The sequence below is a fragment of the Psammomys obesus genome, unplaced genomic scaffold, assembly GCF_907164565.1.
Source record: "Psammomys obesus unplaced genomic scaffold, mPsaObe1.curated_primary_1811, whole genome shotgun sequence".
NCBI lineage: Eukaryota > Metazoa > Chordata > Mammalia > Rodentia > Muridae > Psammomys > Psammomys obesus.
Window position 1 is genome coordinate 19842010 of NW_026596134.1, and position 23496 is coordinate 19865505.

Genomic DNA, 23496 nt, shown 5'->3' on the forward strand with positions numbered 1-23496 from the left:
AAACACATTTATATATGACAGCTTGCTTTTAGACTGTCAGCATTTGTAGTTTGAGAGCACTCTAGACAAAAAGAAAGTATCTGTACTGGTCTTTTTATGAATAGCAAATACCAATACCTAACTTCTTTCACTATATGTTTCGTCATCCACACTATAAAGTAGAAAAGTTTACTTTAGTCAATCTATCTTATTTACTGAGTTCTGTTCCTCCAGGGCTGTACCTTTTCTGAATGTGTACCACTGAAATAATAATGAATCCCAGGCATGGTGGCTCACACTTGTAGCTCTTTAAGTGCTCCAGGTGTTCATATGTGTGCGCGTGCGAGCGTGGGTTCCTTAACACCACCAGTCCCTGGTATGTGCTGATGTTTGTTCTCACAGAGAGTGGATGTGGGGTTCTGGTGCTGCTTGGTGTTCACCTTGTTGTAACAGCCTCAGTCTTTTCAGTAACTGTTCCTGGCCCAGCCTTACAGGTTTGGGCTTTCTGACAGAATGTTTAGAAGAATGCTTTTTCTTTTCCTTCCAGTGTGTTGGCTGGCCTTGTTATGTTTCTCCACCTATGTGAGTTAGCCATTTCAGTCTAGTCTTCAAGACCTTAAACAAGGTGGGGCGCCTCTTTCTGGCAATAGGAAGATGGGATAAGGTAGTGCTAGATACCATGATAAGCCAGACCTTAGCATTTGTTCTTCAAATACCTATGTTTATTAATTTTTCTATTTCCTAACATGACTCAATTCAAAATTCCTCTGATAGCAATTTCTTTTTTCAGGAAGTCATATTTCAGAAACAGTTACTTAAGAACAATAACTCTTCAGTGTTTTCTTCAGTTAAAGGAAAATTTGGAGCAGTCCATAAGCCAACTGAGGAGTCAGCGCTTACAGAGAAACTCAGGAGGGAGAAGTGTTTCTGTCATCAGCCTGAGTGCAAGCGACCTTGATAGTGGCACTGTGACAGGTAAGCACTTCATGTGTTCTAAAAGCCTTTTTTCCTTTTTAACTTTCAAAACTATTTCTGAATACAAACCAAATGCAAATGCATTTAATTCTTAAAGAGATACAGTGTATGTACAAGATTGTAAACACGTATATTATATACATATACAAGGTCAGTACATGCAGTTGTTGGACAGTGTGGTGGGTTTTGTTTATTTACTTTTTTGTTTGTTTTTTGGTTTTTCAAGACAGAGTTTCTCCACGTAGCCTTGGCTGTCCTGGACTTGCTTTGTAGACCAGGCTGGCCTTGAACTCACAGAGAGCCACCTGTCTCTGCCTCCCAAGTGCTGGGATTATAGGCGTGTGCCACTGCACTCGGCTAGTAGTGCATATTTTTTACAAAGGGCTTTTGATAGTCTGGGTTGGTGAGTTTTATTTTTCTCAGACTCTGTAGCTTTACTCAATACAGCCTCAGTTTTAATTGCTGCCCAAGCTTCAAAACAAATCCAGTTTACCTTGTGGTATGTTTTCTTTCTGATCTTGTCCTGGCATAGTAGTTTTTAAAATTTATGATTATCAACTATGCTGTAACTCACGTTAAAAGCAGGTAGATTTTATTTTTAGCCTTGGTGTTGAGCTAGATGCCAATGGTTGGGTTAAAAGTTATTAAACACTGTTTGCTTATAATTAATCTCATATTTCCTTGTGCTGAGAATCATATTTGAAAATGTACAGTGATGGGAGTGATTTAATTAGATGAATATTGGCACCTTGAGTTGTGAATACTGCTATGACTCATAGTAGCAATTAAAATTAGACACTATTGTTTATTTTTTATGTAGTCTGTCTATTGATTGCTATGCAGTATTTTGTCTTTAGATTAATTGACTTAATATTTGTAGGATTTGATTTTATTAGTGGGATGTTTTAGGGGAAAAATAAAGATTATAAGTATTTAATAATTATTTTATGTAGGAGAAAATAATGTTGATGCTTGGGACAGTGTTAAAAATTGGACCCTTTGGCATGTTCTGTTTTCAGGCTATGTTTGTTGTTCATTTTGTCTGCCTTAAGAGCAATGTTGTGATCTTTGTGGCTACAGCATGTTACTTGGGAGCTCTAGGCTAAGAGTACCTGCATATCTCTATGTCTGGTCAGCAGGTATCAAGTGGAATTTTAGATTATTCTCATGCAGTGTTTTAATGCCCCCCCCCCTTTTCTTTTTACATTGGAAAGAGAGTCTCCGCTTTACACCTACTTCACCTCTGAAGGACTATGATCCACAGGGTCTTAAACGAAACAGATCCAGAACTGGTATTCGGTTTGTTCAGGAGAAAGACAACACCGTCCAGGTACTTTGTAACATTGTGTAGTTTATCTGTCACATCCTGTGTTTCTATATAAATGACTGACACTAGTGGGCATATCTTAACTAAGAATTTGATCATCAATATCTTTGCATTGATTTTTTTTCTTTTTAAGCCAAAGATATTTTATTTTTAATGTACAAATACTATTGTATTCTTTAAGCTTGAGAGGAGTTCTCCAGTGCAGACAAGTCCCATATACCCTTCCTTTATGCCTGGTCTTTTGCCCTTGTCCCTACCAGGAAAATGTTTCTTACAATTTAGGAATATATTTTCAGTCTACAAATCTGTATCATACATCTATTTTGAAAAAAAAAAAAAAAAGAAAAAAAGAAATAGAAATGATCAAAAAATATTTTTAAAAAGGTCAACAGCCTTAGCTGTAAGGGGAACTGCAAATTAAAGCTGCTTTGAGAGTTTAGTTTTATCCCAGCCAGAGTGGTTAGATCAAAGAAACAAATGACAACAAATTCATAGTATCCAGGAATGGAAACAATCTAGATGGATGAGTGGATGATGAATGTGGTACATGTAGTAGTAGAATATTATTCAGCCATAAAGAAAATTGAAATTAACAGATAAATTGAATTGAAACAATCATTCTGAATAAGGCAACCCAGATCCTCAAAGAAACTGTTTGTTCTCTGTCATATATTGGTGCTATCGTTGAATCTTTAGATCTTTAGATTTGTGTGTTTTTTCCTGTTGTTTTGATGTTGGTAGTGGTGGTGTTAGTGTGTGAATATGTGTGAGTGTGTGTGTGTGCTTCTCTTGGTTTTGCTGGTGTGAAATTATTTCCTGTGGGGTTTTTTTTTTGGGGGGGTGTAAACCAAGTTAACCTCCTTGGATTGGCATTTTTCTATTAGTATCTTCTATAGGTCTGGATTTGTGGATAGATATTGTTTAGATTTGGTGAGTCTGCAAGACATTTGTCTAGGCCGTGCTGGCTTTTAGAGCCCATGTTGAGAAGGCGGGTGTAATTTTCATCTATCTGCCTTTATATGTTAGTTGGCCTTTTTCTCTTGCAGCTTAAAATCTTCTTTCTTTGTTCTATACATTTAGTGTTTTAATCATTATGTAATGGGGGGGACTTTCTTTTTTGGTCCAATTTATTTGGCAGTCTGTAAGCTTCTTGTATGTTTATAGGCATCTCTTTAATTTAGGCTAGGGAAATTTTCTTCTATGATTTTTGTTGAAAATATTTTCTGGGCCTTTGAGCTGAGAATCTTCTGCTTCTTTTATTCCTGTTATTCTTAGGTTTGGTCTTTTTGTAGTGTCCCAAATTTCCTGGATGTTTTATGTCAGAAACTTTTTAGATTTAACATTTCTTTTCTCCAATGTATCATTTTCTTCTGTCGTATCGTCTATGTGTGAGATTCTCTCTTCCATCTCTTATATTCTGTTGGTGATGCTTGTGCCTGTAGTTACTGTTCACTCACCTACATTTTCCATCTCCAGGATTCCCTCAGTTTGTGTTTTCTTTATGGCTTATATATTCATTTCCTTCACTTGTTTGTCTTTTTCTGGATTTCTTTAAGAGATTTATTCATTTCCCCTTTAAGGGCCTCTGTTATCCTCGTAAGATTGGATTTAAGGCCATTTTCTTTTGCTTAGCTGTGTTGGAATATCTAGGGATTGTTATAGCAGGATAGCTGGGCTCTGTGGTCCCATATTGCTCTGGCTCTTGTTGATTGTGTTCTTATGTTGGCCTCTGGTCATCTGAGTTTAGGATTATTATAGGTTTAGGGCCTGATTTCTGAGTTTATCTTTTTTAGATGGATGTTTTTTTCTCTTGGTTTCTGTTTCCTTTCTGGTCTTCTAGGCTGAGTGGCCTGGGCCTCTGGTGACCAGTGAGTCTTCAGGTCTAGTATTGTGTCTCCACTGTTTTTTTTTTTTTTTTTAAGACAGAGTTCTGTGTCATGTTGACTGTCCTAGACTCGTTTTATAGATCAGGCTGGCCTTGAACTCACAGCGATCCACCTGTCGCTGATTCTCCAGGTCCTGGGATTACAGGAGTGCACCCTGGCACCAGGCTTCCACTGGGGGTTTTTCACCCTGTGTGTTCTCTGGGATTTTAGGTGCCATTGTTGCCCCTGGGGTTCCAGGTACTTGAGTGACTCTGTGGTTCTGGGTACCTGCTTGGTCTCTGGGGTTTCTAGTATGACATGGCCTCCAATCAAGCAGAAGTCATCTGCCAAAGTTGTGAATCGGAGTATGGAGCCCAGGGGAGGAGGTGCTGTTGGGGCCTGTTGGGTGGGCCTTAAGGACTATTAACAGATGGAGGGCTGTATCTTATCTGGAGTTCCTAGTATTAGTGTGGCCTCTGGTAAAACAAGAAGCCTTCTGCCAGAATTGTGGGCTGGAATATGGAGCGCAGTGGAGGGGGCCTGTTGGGGCTGTTGGGTGGACTTTAAGGATGGTTAGTGGGCAGTGAACAGTGTCTTGCCAGAGCTGGATATGTGTGTTTCGATTGTAGTGAATACACAGAAGTGAGGAAACTAGTAAAACTAGTAAGAAGCCATGTGGTAGTAAGTGGATTGAATGTGAGGTAGGGGAATAGAAGAATGTAGGTGGTATGAGCTAGGAGAGGAAAGTAGTAAAACAAAGGGTTAAATGGGCTATTGGGAGGGCTGGGTAGAAGAGAGTATGGGGGAGGAAAACTAATACTGAAGGCATTTGAAAAAGCCATGCAGAAACCTACTACTACAGAAGCTTCCTAAAAATATGCACACACACACCGAGTTCTAGTATAGTTACCTTATAACGGGGACAGTGATTCTTCCAGATTTCATAGGCTGCCAAATAAAAACTGCTAAGTCCCAGGTTTGGGCTACCTTTTTTTTTGAGCTGTTTGTCAGTGTTGTCCCATAATATTTTCCCACTGCCCCAACTTACAAACTAGTACCATTACTCTTAGTTATGCTTGAGATTGGACAGGGAGAGATTAAAAACTAGTGTATTCACACTAGCTGAGAAATGGAGAAATAGTTCTCATCTGAAAATTTCATCTCTACTTGTTAGCTTTTATAGTTCTAGGAAGGTCTATATATGGTACCAGGGGAGAAAAATAATCAACAGTCTTACTCAGCTGTGGACTCTGAAAGCTATAATAACAACTGGCCTGGGAAAATGACCCACTGGGGCAATAGTGACACCAGTGTCAGAGCAGTGATCCATCACTTTCCAGTTGGGTTTAAAACCTGTTCCACAAGATGGAGTCATGTCTGGTACCATGAACTGAGCCAAAATCACATGACCACCTATGTCTCGTAAATGGACAGAGAAAGAACCTGTCACTCGTTCCCCCAAGGTTGTGTATCCATTAACCCTTAAATCTGTTGAATAGAGCATACTTCAACCCTCGTCAGAGAGGCCTTTTTTCTTTCTTTTTTGTAGTCAGTGATTTTTGAATACAGAGACCTAGAGATGGTCAATGTGCATATAATGAGGCTGGAATACTCAGCTCTAAATGGGGCATCTATATCTTACACTCCCCTGCCAAGGCTCCGGGATCATTATGGTAACAGTAGTGGAAAGCTTGTCAGAGCCTGAGGTAGTAGGCATATGCAGCAACAAAGTATTTGGCAGGCATGACAAGGCAGTTGCACACACAACATCACAGCAGCTATTCTAAAGAGCTATACAAGATCAAGCCAGTCAAAGTCCCAGCATAGAAGGGGAGAGGCTCATGAAGCCCCACCCCTATCTGAGGAGCTGTTGGCAGTGTGACACCTTTTTTTTTTTTTTTTTTTTTTTTTTTTTTTTTTATATGAATGAATCCCTGAAAGGCTATACATTCTCTAGACCCATGCCTATACAGCACTAGGTATACTTAGTAGGTTTAAAAACAAAGTACATGGAATTGGGAGGGACAAATGATGGTGGCTTTGACCCAGATGTATTATATACATGTATGGAACTTTCAAACAATAAAAAAATAAAAAATAAAAATAAAAATGAGTGTCTTAGGGTTACTGTTGCTGTGATGAAACACCATGACCAAAGCAACTTGGGAAAAAAAGGATTTGTTTGACTTAAATGTTCATATCAGTGTTCATCATCAAAGGAGGTCAGGACAGACACTCAAACAGGGCAGAATCTGGAAGCAAGAACTGATGCAGAGGCCATGGAGGGGTGCTGCTTACTGCTTGTTCCTCATGGCTTTCTTTGCCCACTTTTTTAAAGAACCCAGGACCACCAGCTCAGGGATTGCACCATTCATAATGGGCTGGGCCTTCCCTCATTAATCACTAATTAAGAAAGTGCCCTAGAGCCAGATATAATGGAGGATCTTCTTTTTCCAATTGAGGTTCCTTCCTTTCAGATAACTCTTGTATCAAGTTGACAGTACTAGCTCGTACATTGAGTTCATTTCCCGTGCAGGTGATTCATTCTTGAGAAAGCCCTGCTAAGTTAGCTGCTGTTTTGCCAAGTTGGTCCAGATTTGAACAAATTCATCAGTTACACACAGTAAAGATAGCCTCTGAGGCACCAATAATAAACACTTCCCTTGGGTTAATTTGGCCAAGGGTGAGCCCATGTTTGAATCCTCCACGTCTCTCCTCGTGCCTTCTGTCTGTACAGTTGTGATTTCTGGCCAGTCTGTAGTTTGTCTGTTATATATAACTTATATGTCCCTGTCACTTGTCTGTCCCTAACAAAGGGCTTTGCTCTGTATGTAGTATACAGTACAGAAAAATTTGTGCAGGAATGAGGAATACTTTACAGAAATCTTTTCTTCCCCCAAGATAGGTTTTTTTCTGTGTAGCCCTGCTCTGTAGACCAAGCTGTCCTCAAACTCACAGATATCCACTTGCCTCGGCTTTTTGAGTGTTGGGATTAAAAGCATGAACCACCCCTGCCTGGAACAGTTTTGCAAGGGATTAAGTCATTGACTAAAATTGACCTCAGCTGATCCTAAAGAAGTCAGTACCACTGCAAAATGCCATTATCAAGCAGTATGCTGTTTCCAATATTTGTGCAGGTATTTGTCATGTAAGGTTGGTTTTGACCTCTTTTCTGTTTTCCACAAATGATTAGCATACACACACATATACAGACAGACATGCATTATTCTCTGGGTCAAGGATGTGGAAGAAAACATAACTTAAGATGAAAGCTATAGATTATGTGGGAAATTCAAGGAAAGTAAGGTTGATTATTTTCATTGTTCCCTTAAAGACAGGTTACACAAGGAGGCTGAGTACACAGCGGATGTCTGGTTGGTTTTCTTGAGAGTGACCCAAACCTAGACATATCTGGGAAGAGGAAATCTCAGTTAAGAAATGCCTCCATAAGACTGGCCTGTAAGCAAGCATGGAAGGGCCCATTCACTGTAGGCGATGCCTTCCCTCAGAGGTACTCCCAGATGGCGTGAGAATGTAGCAAGCCATGAGGGGCAAGCCAGTGGGCACTATTTTGTATCGTCTCCGCATCAGCTGCAGTCATGGCCTGACTCCCTTTGGGCAATGGACTACAAGGTGAAATAAACTTTACCCTTTGGTTGCGGCAATAGAAACCCTAATTAAAACAGAAAGATATCAGGTCTTAAGTGTCCTCAAGGTATATTATTAACTCAGCTGTGCGGACCAGCTAAAGTTTCAGTCTCTTTGCTTATGAGTTATTTTTATAAAAGAGTATCACCTCATTTGTATGGTTGATTGACTGATTTGTTTCTACTATTGATGTTATTGGATTGTTGAGTAATTGATGGAACTACTGGAACTACTTTATATTAAGACATTTGAAAAGGTGTTCCCCAAAGAGTGTTGTTTGGAGTGCCCATCACTGTTGCCCCAAGTGCATGTTCCTCTCTGGCCAGCCCACATGCTGCTGCCTCCGGGCAGAAAATGGGTGGAACCTGGGAGTCTCAGGTTCCCTTCTCTCAAGATGTAGGCAGATGCCCGAGCCTTGTGGGCTCATGGCCGGAACACAGGTCCTGCCAGCCGCTTAGTTGGCAGTCAGCGCCTCACCTCCTCTCCCTGGCTAGCAGCGAGGCCCTGGGCATCCATCAGTGAATCTTCAGGGAGGAGGTGAGCTCATCCTTCCCCAGAAGGTAATCATGGTGGAGGAATGGATTGAGAGAGAGAGAGAGAGAGAAAGAGAGACAGAGAGAGAGAAAGAGAGGGAGAGAGAGAGAGAGAGAACAAGTGAGTGATTTTGTAAATCAGGGACATTATAAACCTTGGGCAGTAGGAGGAGTTTTGAGGGTGAATGCGCTTGATTTGCTGGGGCTAAGGGTGCTAGGGATACTTCATTTGTATGCATTGGTACAGTGCTGTCATAAGAAGGCGTACACAGCACTTAATTATCCTATGGGTGGGAAGGGCTAAATAAAAGTTATGTGCTGAAAGCCAAGGTCTCATTAGCATAGGGTGGATGTTTCCAGGAATCCCCAGGTGCACACTGAATAGGTTTCTTATCAGAAAAGGATCGGGCCTGTAATTTTCACTGAGAGCTGTAAGAGTCTCCTTAGAGTATCTGGGGTTTGTTTCCCCAGATCACGGGGAGAGGAGGAAACCCTGACAAGGAACGGAGTCCATTAGTGTCCATTAGTTTTGCACAGAACTCAGGGGCTATCTGGTAATGCCAGACTTCTACCTTAGCAGCAGTGTCCAATAAAAGAGTTTTGAAGCAGTAAGTTTCTATCATCTATAGTGTATTTCTTTCTCTTCTTCTTAAAGTTCGTTTTTTTGTTTTTTTTTTTTTGTTTTTGTTTTTGTTTTTTCTTTCCAGAGCTGAGTTTTTCCTTGATTGCCTTAGGTAGCTAAATTAATTAGAAAAGGGATAAGAGCAGCTTCAGCTTAGGCATGCTTGTGTTGATAGTTTCAGGGTTGGGTGCACAAAGGTGGTTTCAGGATACTCATCTGAGGCCATTGCTTGCTGCAGCATAATAGAAAACAGATCAAAGGCCTTAGAAAACACCTTGTAGGAATTTCCCCGTGACTGTAGTATTTTTTGATAAGTATAACTTGCTAGTATAGACTGTAGGGTTAAACAGCAGAGAGGACTGTTTTAACGTTACTCATTTATTTTTCACTTTCTGTACTTAGTTCTTTTGATTTTGGGAAAGTGTTTATACTTAGAATCAATAATGAGCAAAACCCTTTCCTTTCCATTGAGTCTATATTCTGGATTGGGGTAGCTAGATATTGATTAAGTAAGTACATTAGTGATATGACTCGAGATGCACACTAGCATGGAAAGAAACACATGCCGTGGGGCAGAAGGTGTGGTGGACATGTGCCCTCTTTCAGTCATAGAAAGCTTTGAAGAAAGGCTGAGTGAGTGGAGGTCTGAAAACGGATAGAGTCCTCTGAGCTACGACACTTAGCTTGGCAAGAGGGAAGACAGCACTTCTGGGCGCTTTAAGGCATGCCACACGCAGAAAGATGAACGAGAGCTGAGGACCAGTCTGTTTCAACTGCAGAAATTTGTGGACACATGAATTAGGGCCGTGTGTTCTGATGTGAAGTGATGGTCATTTGGATTAAGATATAAGGATTTGGAGAGGAAGAAGTAGATTTTAAAGCTCTTAAACGGATACAATTGATAGGTGTTGAAGGTTAGATTGCTGATGGGGAAGGCAGGGATCCTCAGGTTCTGTCTCACAAGTTGGGAGTTTACTACCTCCTGATGGCGAAGCTAAGTGGACTCTGTAGTTCATCTGCTTCACTTCTCCTTTTTCGTTTATCCCTAAGCCTGTTTGTCTCTTCTTAACTGTGTGTGCTCCGAATGTTCCAATGAAAATTTAATGCTCTGTTTATATGCTTTTCTCTCACATTAGCTTGTCATATGCCTATTTCCCAGCAGCTTTCTGGCACTTATTAGCTGTCCAATGAACATTTATTGAAATGAATGTTTCTTGTTTTAGTAAATCTTTGTAACTTAAAATTATTTTATTGTAAATGGTAGCACACATACACATGTAAAGTGTATATATTTATGTCTAAGGCACAATAGATTGAATGCCATGTATTCACCACCAAGGACAAGAAAATAGACTGTTTACCCTCCTAAGCGTCTCTTAGGCTCCTTCTTTCAGGTATGGGTATACCCTGTCCTGACTTTAAAAACAACAAAAAAGTTTTTTTAAAAACAGTATTATGTATGTGGGTGTTTTGTCTGCATGTATGTCTGTACAACATGTGCATGCTTGGTGCCCACATAGGCAAAAAAAAAAAAAAAAAAAAAAAAAAGACATATGATCCCCTGAAACTGGTGGTTTTAAGTCATTATGCTATTGTCTGAAATTGAACTCAGGTCCTCTGGAGGAGCAGCCAGTGCTCCTAACTGCTGAGCCATCTCTTCAGCCTTATCCTGACTTCCATTCATTATTTCTTTGCTTTAAAGAATGTCTTGGCTGTGTTTGATTGCTTGTTGCCTCCTACAACTGTGTATAAACTGAATAGTATCGTACATCATCATGCTTTGCCATCCAGTCTTCTTAATTTGTAGTTGTTTTGATAGCATTTGCACTTCTGGGTGATCTCAAAGAATACATGTGAAATATTCTGTTCTGCTCTTGATGGACTATGGGGCCGAATCTAGCATTCTTGTTAGGAATAATGTGGTGCATGCTTTATTATACGTGGTTCCTCATGTGTAAGTAATAGTGTCTTGACAAGTGATGTTGGCCAACTAGGTGTGTGGGCTGCTGTGATGAAGATTTATTGTAATACAGCATGTTCATTTGCTATGGTTAGTTCTGCACTTCAGTGGCAGGAATGACAGTGACCACAGAACTTGTAGTTCTGAAATACTCGACATCTCTAGACTATACATAAGGAGTGAAATTGCTGTGCTAGGGGGAGTATGATGGCCACTGTTAGACTGACCTTTGAGAGGCATGTCCTAATGACAAGTGTTTATTGATTACTGATGATGGTGGCAAATTTGGTTATTTTTCTAGGAGTTCTTACTATGATTGGTTCATTATGGGAGAACTAGCAGAACCCTAAGAAGCCAAATGTGCTTTGCTTTTGTAGCTCCATGCTTTTCACCAGTCCCTCCGAGACCTCAGCAGTGAACAAGCTCGGCTTGGAGATGATTTCAACAGGGAGTTTTCCAGAAGAAACCGGTAAAATGGGGACAGATTTTTCCTTGGGCACAATAGATTATTATCCAGAGAATATATTCATTTTGTAATTGACATGTTTATATAGATTAAGAAAATAATATTGGGCTTTTATATGAGTATTTTAAAATTTATTTTTGTGTGTGTTTATATGCACCTGTACATGTATGTTCCTGTACGTTCAGATATGTGTGTGTGAAAATGGAGGCTGTAGGTCAAACCTGGGTGTTCTTAGGAGCCATCAGCCTTATTTTTAGGAGACTATTTTCATTTAATTGTATGTGTGTATGTCTTGTTCATTTATGTGCTTGGTGTGTGTGTCTGTTTGTCTGTTTGGAGGCCAGAAGAGGTGCCTGATCTCCTGGAGCTGGAGTTACAGGCAGTTGTGAGTGGCCTGGCCCGGTCTTCTACAAGAACAAAAATGCTCTTAATCACTGAACCATCTCTTCATCCTGGTACCCTAATTTTGGAGATAGTTTCTCCCACTAGGGCCTGATGTTCACTGCTTAGGCTAGGGTACTTGGCCAGCAATTTCTAGGGGTTTTCCTGTCATTATATGCCAAGTGCTAGGATAACAAGCACGTGTTACTGTGCCCAGCTTTTTACGCAGGTGCTAGGGAATGATACAGGTCATTGTGGTTGTGTGAGTAGCATTTTAGCAACTGAACTATGCCCTACTCTAATATTTATTAATAGAACAGTTCAAAACCCTTTGATTTTTTTTTTTTTCTGTGTAGCCTTGGCTGTCCTGGACTTACTTTGTAGACTAGGCTGGGTTCGAACATACAGTGATCCACCTGCCTCTGCTTCCCTGAGTGCTGGAATTATAGGCGTGCACAACTGTACCCAGCTTCAAAGTCCTTTGAATGTATGGCTTATCATGACTCACTGATTCGTGCTGCAGTGAGTTCAAACTCTAGCTGTCAAATATATCCAGCATAGTCTATGCAACTTACCTGACTTTAGAGGAGGAAAGCAGGAAAGTTGGTTGTAAGAAAGAAAGAAATTTCAGATTTATGTAAATATGTTTACTTAATAGAATGCTATTATAATGAGATACATTATGAGAGACATTAGCAAAGAAGATGTCCTTTAATATTTGAGGGAGAGAGAGGAGACAGACACACAGACAGACATAGAGACTACCTAGTTTGTTTACTGACTCTTACAGTTCAAGGAAAAAAAATAGAACATGAAACTTGTCTGTGCATAGAAACAAGCCATTTAGAATCTCATATCTTAGACTGCTTGCAATCTTTGAAAGCCTGGAGTTAAACAGCCCCTGCCTTTGTACTTTGCCAGTTTTCGAGAGTTCCCAAAAGCCATCACGGAATACAAGAATTCCTCACTCTTTCATTTTTTGTCATTGAAACTAACAATTGCTTTATTTTGAAGGTCATTTTTTAAAAATAAATTATGGTTTTTGTATTTTTTAAGAGTTAAATTCTAGGGCGGTTGAGATGACTCAGTACAGTGCATAAAGGCCTGAGTCCTGTCCCCAAATGGCGAAAGGCGAGAACCCAGTCCTACAAGTGTCTCTGATCTCCATGATGCATGTGCTTTTACTTCTAATAAATAAGCAATCAAGAAGAAGTAAAGTTTATATACATTAAAGGTTAGGGAGTGAGAAAAGTCAGTTGAAATTTGTTTTCCATGTTTTTTGCTGATTCCAGCTAAATTCTATCACATACCAGTTCAGCACTGTGTCAGCGAGTTCAAACTCTAGCTGTGAGGTGTGTCAAGTGCCGTCAGTGCAACCTCCCTGATTTTAGAAGAGGAGGACAGAGAAGCTGGAACTAAAAACAAGACCCTGCCATCGTTTTTAGCTATCCTAAGCTGACACAGGTTTTTTTTGTTTGTTTGTTTGTTTTGGTTTTTTTTTTTTTTGCAATAACTATGACATAGTTATGATTTTCTCCATTTAATGGCCTAGGAAATGGGCGTGTTGAGATCAAATCACTGTTTGCTGGAGAAGGAAAATGAAAAATGTACTGAGGTCAGAATTCAATCCTAGGCAATAGGACCCCAGAGCTTTTGCCCTTTACCACATATAATGCACTGTGGTTCAAGATCATTTTCACATGGATGTGCATGAAACATTTATATTACTGAATTGTGAGCTTGATTACTGATAAGACAGACAACCAAATGCTTGTATTTCTTCTGGCAAGGTGATAAAATGAACAAAAAGCATTGTTCTTAATCTGAAATGATTTTACTCTATAGAATTTATGCATTTGGAGCAAGGGTGTAAGCTATGCACTGGGTACATGAGTTTGAGGAAATGTTGTTTTGGAAGTAGATCCTGGAGAAGTTGCAGAGATGAGTTATGTGGTTATGTGGTACTAGTAAGTGCAGTTTTGTCCTGTGTCTCTCCTGAGCTATTGACTGTATCATTTGGGAAGTGTCTTGTCATTTGGAGGCACAGGTGAGGCAGAGAAACTTTATTTAATCTCTGGTAGGAATCAGACTTATTCATTTATTTATATTTATATTTATTTATTTGTGAAATGAGATGACATTGCATTGTGAAGGGGTAATATTGAATACTTTTCTTATATCACAAATTATATTCATGTTTCTAAACATACTGGATAGGAAAGAATTTGATTGAGAAGTGTTGGGATTCTCATTTAACTTAATTAAATTAATTTATCTTTAGAGACAGGCTCTCACGATGTAACTCTGGCTGTCCTGGAACTCTGTATAGACTAGATGGGCCTTGAACTCAGAGACCCACCTGCCCCTGCCTCCTGAGTGCTGGAGTTAAAGATGTGTGCCACCACACTTGTTTAATTTTTTGCTTTTTTACATTTCACAAATCTATCGAGTTATGAAAATACAGGGGAGTGAGCTTTTAGAAAGGACTAAATTGGACACTGGAGAACTGATTTGAGAAATGTTAATTGGAAGTCTGTTGCATTAGTGGATGGGAACTGGTGATGGCTTGAACAGGTACATGACAAGAGAGGAAGGGACAGAAGTCTGTTTCAGAATGTGTTTTTAGAGACCAAAGAGTCAGGATTTGGTAATGGATTGCATATGAAGGATGTATATCAAGGGTGACTCATGGATTTCTATTTGAGAAACTAAGTAACAGTTCTCTTTTACGATATATGAGAGATTGGTTGAGGGAGCTGAGGGGTAGAAATCAAGAGGCTTTCGTGGATATGTTAGATTTGAAACACCTGTGAGACCTTCAAGTGGAAATGTAAAATAGTCATTCCTTAGGCTTAGGCTAAGAGAAAAAAAAAAAAAAGTCCATGTTAGATTTTTGAGTTTCAGGAGTGCTTCAAGAGTGCTTGGTGTGTAAAAGTGCTGTGGTAATGGGTGATTTAAAGAGAAAAGCTATAGAAAGAGCATCAAGGACAGAGCTGAGTACTGAAGAGGTCAGGTATGTAGGAGTCTTGTCTGTGATGTGGACCTCACTTGAGAGGTCAGATGGTAAGATTTGGGGATCCCAGGAGAGTGTGGAGATCTAAAAGTCAAGAGGGAGAAAAAAAACAACACATTCGCCTTGAGAGATCCACAGCCCAGAAGGTACCACTCTCTGGGAAATTTTTTAAATAAAAGTTATATAAATACAGTAATATTAACACTAAGAGGAAGATAACAATTAGAAGAAGTAGTGGATACGTTGAAATACAGCGGTTAAAAAGGTATCTTCTTAGATTAGAAAGTTATTGCAGCAATATTGGATACACTGGGTTAGTATTCCAGAGATAGTTGCTTTTCTGTATGCCAGCAATAGGTAGTTGTAAAGTGAAAAAAAAAAAAAATCGAGGCAAAAGAAGAAATAATAAAGCTACCCTAAGAAGTCAGTGAAAACAAACCCAGAATGACAGCCACACAGCGAGCTTTGGATTCACTTGCTTAGAGGAAAAGAAGTGGCCTTTGAGAAGAATGTTGCCAAGGGGAAGGGACTAGATTATGTGTGTGGATGATTTATGTAGAAAAGGGTAGATATCAATGGACATGATGAATACCTCCAACAATAATGAGAATTAGGAGGAAATGAAAGCCCCAAAGTGACATCCAGGTGTGAGGCTGACTGAAATGTGCATGATAGGTGAGTCATAGAGCCCCAGTCTATAAAGGAAGAAGGACACTTTGCGTAACAGTAGAGTTCCCCATAGCAATCAGTATGACCAGTTAGTGAGGAGTTAGTGAGCTACATACTTCAGAATGAGAAAGAGTCGATTGAAAGCATTTGATTGAAAATGAGGAAGGTAACAAGCTAAAGAATTAAGAATGGACAAGGTGTTTGGATCTGGTTGGGGGTTCATCTACAGGGAGCAGAGTGATTGGATGAAGACCTTTCCTTTGCTAGTCTGTTTAGATTACACGATTGCTGACATCACCAATTTGATGTACTGATAAGGATGGAGTTTGTGTATCTCAAACAGGTTATGAGATGAAGAGTTTCATTTTTTCCTTTGTCTTTTAGAATGCCTCTTTTGCTTCTTCCTAATTCGAAACCAAGGGCTGCTGGAGGAACCCAGTGTTGGGTTGGTGGTGCTCAAAGTGGGGACCCCAGGTTCACAGCTTCAGCCTCACATAGGAAAGCGCAGAGATACATGGTCTTGGGTCCTAACCCTGATTTACTGATTCAGAAACACTCTGGTTAGGGCTCCTTTGGCATGTTTTAGCAGCCCTCCAGGAGAACTCAGCTGAGAATTATGGAATGTCCATTACTGTGAGGGGTGGGTAAAGCTTAGCTCAGTGGAGAAACACTTGACTTGGAAGTGTAAGGTCCATGTTTCCTAGTTCAAAACCATGATGACATCAACAAGAACCACTGTTCCTTAAAAAAAAAAAAAAGAAAATACTTAATTACCTTGAAACCTGTTTCTTCCTTTGCTTAGGTCAGATGCTGAAACAAAAAGGGTTTTGGAAGACTTGGCTGAAAAGCTTAATGAAACCCAGAAACAAGATGTGGTGAGCATTCTTCTTCTATAAAGTTTTATTCATAAGCTGAGTGGTGGTTCAGACATGTAATCCTAGCAGCTGGGAGGCTGGGGCAGAGGCTCACAGGTTTGAAGCCAGCCTGGGTAGTGTTCCTGGGTTAGAATAGTCTGAATGCCTAGCATGACGCTATTGCCCCCTCAAAAAAAAAACAAAAAAATCCTAACCCCCCAAACTCCCAAACCTAACTTTATTTCCACTTGTAGAGAAATGGGTACATGGCGGCCAGACTGGCCAGAATCTAATGATACTTTTTTTTTTTTTTTTTTAATATTTGAAGAAGAACCTTTAATGAATTTTTAGTGGAAAAATGGAACAGGGGTTTTTTGTGATGTCCCTGTCATTCTGCCTTATCATCCTAAGTAATGGCTTGTTTTATTTTGTATTTAACAATGATAAAAATGAAAATTAAAATGTCATGTTTTTATTGAACTAGAAACTGAAGCTAGGCCCCTTGCACACACGTAGCTGATGGGTGGCTTGGTCTTCATAATGGGGTGCCTGGCGAGTAGAGGGCGAGGGCCCTGTTTCTAACATGGACTCTATTGCCTGCCTGGCCTGGTTTCAGGGCATGAAGAGATGCCCAGTCCTGATGTGACTTGATATGCTGGTGAAGGTTGGTATGGGGGTGGGGAAACTCTCCTTTTCTGGGGACAGGGAGGAGAGAATCTAATGATACTTAGCAGAATAACTTTTTAAGTACAATATGTGATTTGGTCAAAAAATATGTTCTTGTACCTTTTATAGAATGTTCTGGTATTTAATGAATTTAAGTTTGAAATCTCATAATAGTCGTAGATAGCAGAATTAACTTCTCAAATTGAAATGATAGAATTGTTAATGAGAGCTTGAGAGGAAGGTGGTGAGAAGTGGCTTCTCCACAGCTTTGGTTTGGTAGTGGAGAAGCATTTGGTAGATGCTTCGTGTAGTGCTGTGCAGCACTTGCTGTTAGCTGTGCTCAGAGTGGCTCTGCGGCTCTCGTCACTGCTGCCATGGGGCATCCTTGTTCACTGTGACTGTTAGTCATCTCTGTCAGCGTGACTGGATTTAGACGCTCCTGAAGAACTGGGGCACACACTGCTGAGCCTGTGAGGGCTGTTCCCGGAGCATTAGCTGCAGGGAGAGCCCTTCCCTGAATGTTGGTGATGCTGGGGCTTAGATGTAGTGAAAGGGGAGAAAGGAGGAAGGCAGCCAAGCTCCAGGTCTCTCCCCTCTCTGTTTCTTGACTGCCATGATGGGAGCTGGTCTGCTGTGCCACCATATTTCGTGATCTACTGAACCTTCTGAAAGCGCGGCAAGTCCTCCCTTAAACCGCTCTGTTAGATAAGAAACGTAATAGGCCCTTTTGTTTGATATGGTGAGCTTTTTTTTTTTCTCTAGACAGTTTTTCTGTGTAGTCTGACTGTCCTGGACTCATTCTGTAGACCAGGCTGGCCTCTACCAACTGAGATCCACCTGCCTCTGCCTCTCGAGTGCTGGGATTAAAGGTGTGCGCCACCACACCCAGCGATATGCTGACATTTTAAAATTTCCTAATGACCAAGTTTTATTGTTCATGTGTTAATTTTTTAATCAAATCTTTATCTTTGAATCTAGTCTAGCTTGGGATACATATTTAGACCCAGTTTCAAAACATCAGACAAAACAAATCAGTTTTTAAAATTCTTTTAAGATTTATGTAATCAATATTTATACAGCATTCCACCTGCACACTGGAGGAGTTCACCAGTCTCGCTATAGATAGTCATGAGCCACCATGTGGTTGCTGGGAATTGAACTCAGGACCTCTGGAAGAACAGGTTAAGTGTTCTTAACCTCTTACCCAGGTATTAGAGAACAGGAGAAGATAGGAGGCTCATTGAGACTTACTAGCCAAAGAAACTGAATGTTCCATGCTCTATAAGAGACTCTGTCTCAAGGGGAAAGGTGGAGAAGCCATAGAGGGGGCCATCTAACAGTTTCTTCTGGCCACCGCCTCTGTATGCACAGGGATATACACACACCCTTAAACATAGATGTACACTCACAAATACTGATCGACACATACACAGAGACAGAGAGATGCCATATATTTGGAAATATGCAGTTTCAAAAGCAAAATATATTTTGAATGACTTTTAAAACATTATTTTAAGGATATTAAATTTTAAAAGTTTGATAGTATTGAAATTAATTTTATATTTTTCATTTTAAAAATGTATTTCTTAATATGTAAAATCAGAGATGGAACTTATGAAGTATATTTTATAAATATTGAATGACACTAATGTATAAAGTTTATTCATATGCAAGGGTTAATTATCATTCTCTATGCTAAAATTGTCTAAAATTCTATTATCCACATAAGTGATCTTTGCCTACTAAAACAAAAACAAAAACAAAACAAAACAAAAAAAGCCAAATCATTTTTCCTCCTGCTTCAGGGTCTGTTTTTTTTTTTTTTTTTTTTTTGAGAAAAATATTAATAGAAAATTTTACTAAAGTGTTAACAAACTTGTCAACTCCAGGAACAATTTTTTCACTTTCCACACTTTGTTTTTCTAAGATAAGAAAAGTTAATAGATTTTTTTTTCCTCCTGGAATATTTTATTGAAATTTAGCTTTCTAGTTTAAGCACACTTCATTTCTTGAGTTGTGATTACAGTCCCCTATCGAGTTCATCTTGGAGAATGTATGCCATCACTAGCTGCATGTGTCAAGAGATGGACGTCTTCTGTCTTCAAAGAGATGACACAGTGATGGCTCTAGTGAAATGTGCCCACTTCAACTTCAGGAAGGCTTCGTATCCCCCACCTTTCTTCAGTGGTGTTAGTTTCTTTGTGAAGAGCCATGGGGAAATGAAGACTTACTAACTGTCTTCTGTTGTGGTAAACAGACTCTTTGCTGTTAAAACTCAGGAGTGTGTATGTGACCTGGATAGGGGACACTTACGTTTTCATGTGAAGTCCTAGATGTTTTTTTCCAGGTGTGTCACGTCACCATGAATTTAAGTTGTACCAATTTAAAATGTTCAAAACAGCAAGTACTTCAATCACCGGTAATTTCTGGGGCTGGTGAGATGGCCCAGTGGTTACAAGTATTTGCCATGCAAGCCTGAGTTCCATCCCGAACCCACTAAGACAGAGAACGAACTCTGGAAGGTTGACTTCTGACCTCCATGGTGCATCAGGGTCTGCCCATGTACACACACAGAGACATGCACGCACGTGCACACAGATGTATATACAATGACACAAATACAAATAAAAGTAAGTCTTTTAAAAAGAAAAGGTAAGGCTGATGGCTTCTAAGAACACACAAATTTAACCTACAGCCTCCATTTATACATACAAGCAAATAACAATAATAATAATGATAATAATAATAATAATAATAATAAGTGAAACTCTTCTGGGGGATGTACTGATTTCTTAGCTAAGTGAACAATTATGCAGCAAGAAATTATATGTCATTGTCTGTTTGACAGTAGCTAACTGAGGTGAGTGTAGCCATTTATAATGTGGCCCTCTTCAACTTACTAAATGATCATCCAGCTCTTTGTGTAAATTCTAGAATGGAACCTGTCATTTGATAAGACTTCTGAAGCTTTGCCATGTTCTTTAAGGTTTTTAAGAATTATAGTTAACATCTAGAAAGGTTTATGTACCATTGTGTGTTTTGGTGAATTACCACAGGTAAACATGTCCTTTTTCTACCTTCCACATCTGGACATGGCACATTTGCCATGTCCTTAGAAAGATCCTATTGTCTCTTCCCATCCCCCGCTCCTCAGTCCTTTCTAGGGTCACTGCTGTTGCACTTTTCATGGTATAAGTTAACACTTCCTGTTACACACTCTTATCTAAGCGGAATATACAGGCCATTCCTTGTTGTGTCTGACCCCTTTTGCTGTTCATTACTTTTGTGCTGGTTCTGGGCATTGGTTCAGGCTCTTGTACTGTTCACATTTGTCTTCAGCACTGCATGGATGTATTGCAATATATTTTTTAACATTCCATGTGATGCACACTTGAGTTATTTCAGAGTTTGGGCTGTTATGGACAGATGTCATAGCTATTGTTACTTTCTTGCACATGGCTGTGCATTTCTTTTTTAAAGATTATTTATTTATTATGCATACAGTGTTCTGCCTGCATGTTTCCCAGCAGACCAGATGAAGGCACCAGATCTTATTATAGATGGTCAGGAGCCACCATGTGGTTGCTGGGAATTGAACTCAGGACCTTTGGAAGAACAGTCAGTGCTCTAAGCCATCTCTCCAGCCCCATGTCCATGCATTTCTGGTGTTACATACATAGGAGGGAGTGCATTCACTAGGTACTTTAAGGTTTAACGGACACCAGTAAATAGATTTCTGAGCCGGTGGCGCTGACTCATCCCCCACCATGGTCTGGTGATTCGAGTGGCCCTTCATGCTTCCCAGCACTCGCCAGCTCCATCTTATAACTAGGAGTCATGTTGTCTTAGCATGGGTTGCGTTTGCATTTTCACAATTACTAATGATCTCCTTGGATGTTCATGGGCTGTTGGAGACTTTTATTTATGAAATACCAAATTGTTTTTCTTTTTTTCTCTGTTTTTTTGTCTTTGTTATTTTGCGGGTCTCTTACTGAACCTGGAGTTCACCGTTTTTGCTTATTTTGGCAGCCCTCAGGCCCCAGTGGTACTCTTGTCTATTTTCCCTCAGGGCCACACCTGGCTTTTTTTGTATGGGTTTTGGGAAATTAGAACTCATGCTTGCTTATTCATTAAGTGCTTTTCTCACTGACCCGTCTCCCCAGTCCCTATAGACAGGTTGTACCCTGCACTCAGATATCTCCTGTATTCTGCTGAGGTTCTCATACCTGAGTGAACCATGATTGGATCCACTTACACCACTACGCTGTTCTTTTTGAAGTTATTTCATAGTTGTTGGGTTGAATTTGGAATTTGTTAATACCAACTTTGGCTCTGCACACTACTTTTTCTTACGTTTTACCTTTTCCTGTGTGATGAGTTACCTAAAGTGAGCAGTTATCATTTCATCCACAAAGCGGCAAAACCATCAATTACTGTCTTCCATGTATTCTAGGCTTTATTCTAAACTTGTAGTGTACAGGTTCAATAACAAACAGCAGTGGGTTGTGGTGCGTGCAAATAAGCCTGAAGTCTCTCATATCACCATTGCCATGCCTCATGGAGATATTCTATGTCAGATAAAGCTACACACCAGTTACCCAGTCACGCAGTGTGCCCCACCATTAAGGAGGCGCCTTTCTATTAATCCACAAAGTTTGAGATGTCTGATTGTGTATTGTGTTGAATTATACACCTGCCAGTTCATATCAAGCTGTGTTACAGTTGTTTGTTTCTGCACTGTACCCCTTTCTGGCAAGTAAGGCTGGAAGAAGGGCTTCTCAAACCTCACTTGATAAGCAGTCCTGATTGAAATCATCCAGTCTTAAAGCTTAAAACATACATTGTTGAATTTTAGCAGGTCTTCTGAAGGCCTCATGATGTTTGTGCAGAGCTTAATTTAGATTTCGTGAGTCACTGCAGGCACAGTCAACGCTTACAGTTTAGGACCATGCGGCATATTGTGCTGTGTCTGTGGATTCAGGACGGCATGCTGTCAAAGATGCAGTTTTGTTATGGGAGTGTTAAACCTCACAGAAGCTGCAGCTGTTCTCCCCTCTAGACTGAAGAAGAAATAGAATTTCCAGCGCGGTGCCGGTTCAGTGTGGGGAATTTAAATATTGAATACATACATAAAAGAAGATAAACGAGAGCTTCCAACTCTCACCAGTTTCCCTTTCTGTTGGGACTCGTTGTTAATCACACTTACTGCACATTATTATTCTGAGGGTGCAATTGTTTATCATGCATTTTCTCAGTAAATAAAATATGTCTTCAAAGTTTATGGAATACATTTTTCTTTGAGAGGCAGAAAGTGTTGGTTGTTGTCACACATGCCAAAATATGACTTGTTACTTCTTTGTGAATCATAGCTTTTTTCTTTGATTCAAGCTATGAATTGGAAAGGAGTAGCTATCATTGATAGCATGATATTAGAGTGACTGTTTGTTTGTTTTTTTTTTTTTTTTGTTAACACTTAATTGTAACAATCCAAGTTGTTCAGCCCTCACAGGGGAAATTTTAGTTCATTACTTGTTTATAGTTTACCTTGTTGAGTGTGATTGGAGTACATATTTTGTTTATTTATGGAGAAAACTTCAATTTACTTTAGTTTTCTGTAGTTGGGTTATTAAAACTGAAAAATGTAGCCAGTGATCTAGCTGTTTCTGACAGCAGTGGTTGTTAATGAAATCCCAAGGATTTGGTTTATACTGCATGTAGTCTAATATGGGTATTGCATAGATTACAACAATGGGGCAAATAACAAATACTTTTTTAAATAGTTTCATTCTGCTGCAGTGACAAATACCTTGACCAAAAGTAATTGAGGGAAAGAAAGGACTTATGTGGCTTATACTTCCAGGTCATAGTTCATCATTGAGGGTAGTCAGAGCAGGAAGTGGAATAGATGCTTGTAGCAGAGACCTTGGAGGAGAGCTTTTTTTTTTTTTTTTTTGAATTTTATTTTTTTCTTATCAGTTACATTTTATTAACTCTGTATCCCAGCCGTGTCCCGATCCCTCCCTCCCTCCCAGTCCCTCCCTCCCTCCCTCATCTCCACCGCGCCCCTTGCCAAGTCCACGGATGGGGGGACCTCCTCCGCATTCATCTGATCCTGTTTTATCAGGTATCTTCAGGACTGGCTGCAAAGCTCTCCTCTGTGGCCTAACAGGACTGCTCCTCCCTTGGGGGGTGGGGAGGCCAAAGAGCCAGTCATTGAGTTCCTGTTAGAAATAGTCCTTGTTCCCTTCACTATGGGAAACCAATTGGTTACTGAGCTACCACAGGCTACATCTGAGCAGAGGATCTAGGTTATATCCATACATGGTCCTTGGTTGCATGTCAGTCTCAGAAAAGACCTTGTGCCCAGATATATTTGGTCCTTGTGGAGCTCCTATCCTTTCCTCATCAGACTAACTCCCCTTCTTTCTTATGATTCCCTGTACTCTGCCAAAGGTTTGGTCATGAGTCTTTGCTTTGAAAACACTGCTAGTTAGAGTCTTTCAAATGCGCTCAGTAGACTCCTGTTATATGTTCAATG

General features: G+C 39.9%; 1 protein-coding gene across 1 annotated transcript in view; it reads left to right on the forward strand.

The window, feature by feature from the left end:
• The window catches only part of Cep128 (centrosomal protein 128), a 303943-nt gene that overhangs the window by 28569 nt on the left and 251878 nt on the right, over positions 1 to 23496 (forward strand). Inside the window, exons 6-9 of the mRNA XM_055593122.1 lie at positions 828 to 954; positions 2169 to 2284; positions 11287 to 11378; positions 16241 to 16313. Of these exons, the coding sequence (XP_055449097.1) occupies positions 828 to 954; positions 2169 to 2284; positions 11287 to 11378; positions 16241 to 16313 (408 nt within the window). The remainder of the gene's footprint in view (positions 1 to 827; positions 955 to 2168; positions 2285 to 11286; positions 11379 to 16240; positions 16314 to 23496) is intronic.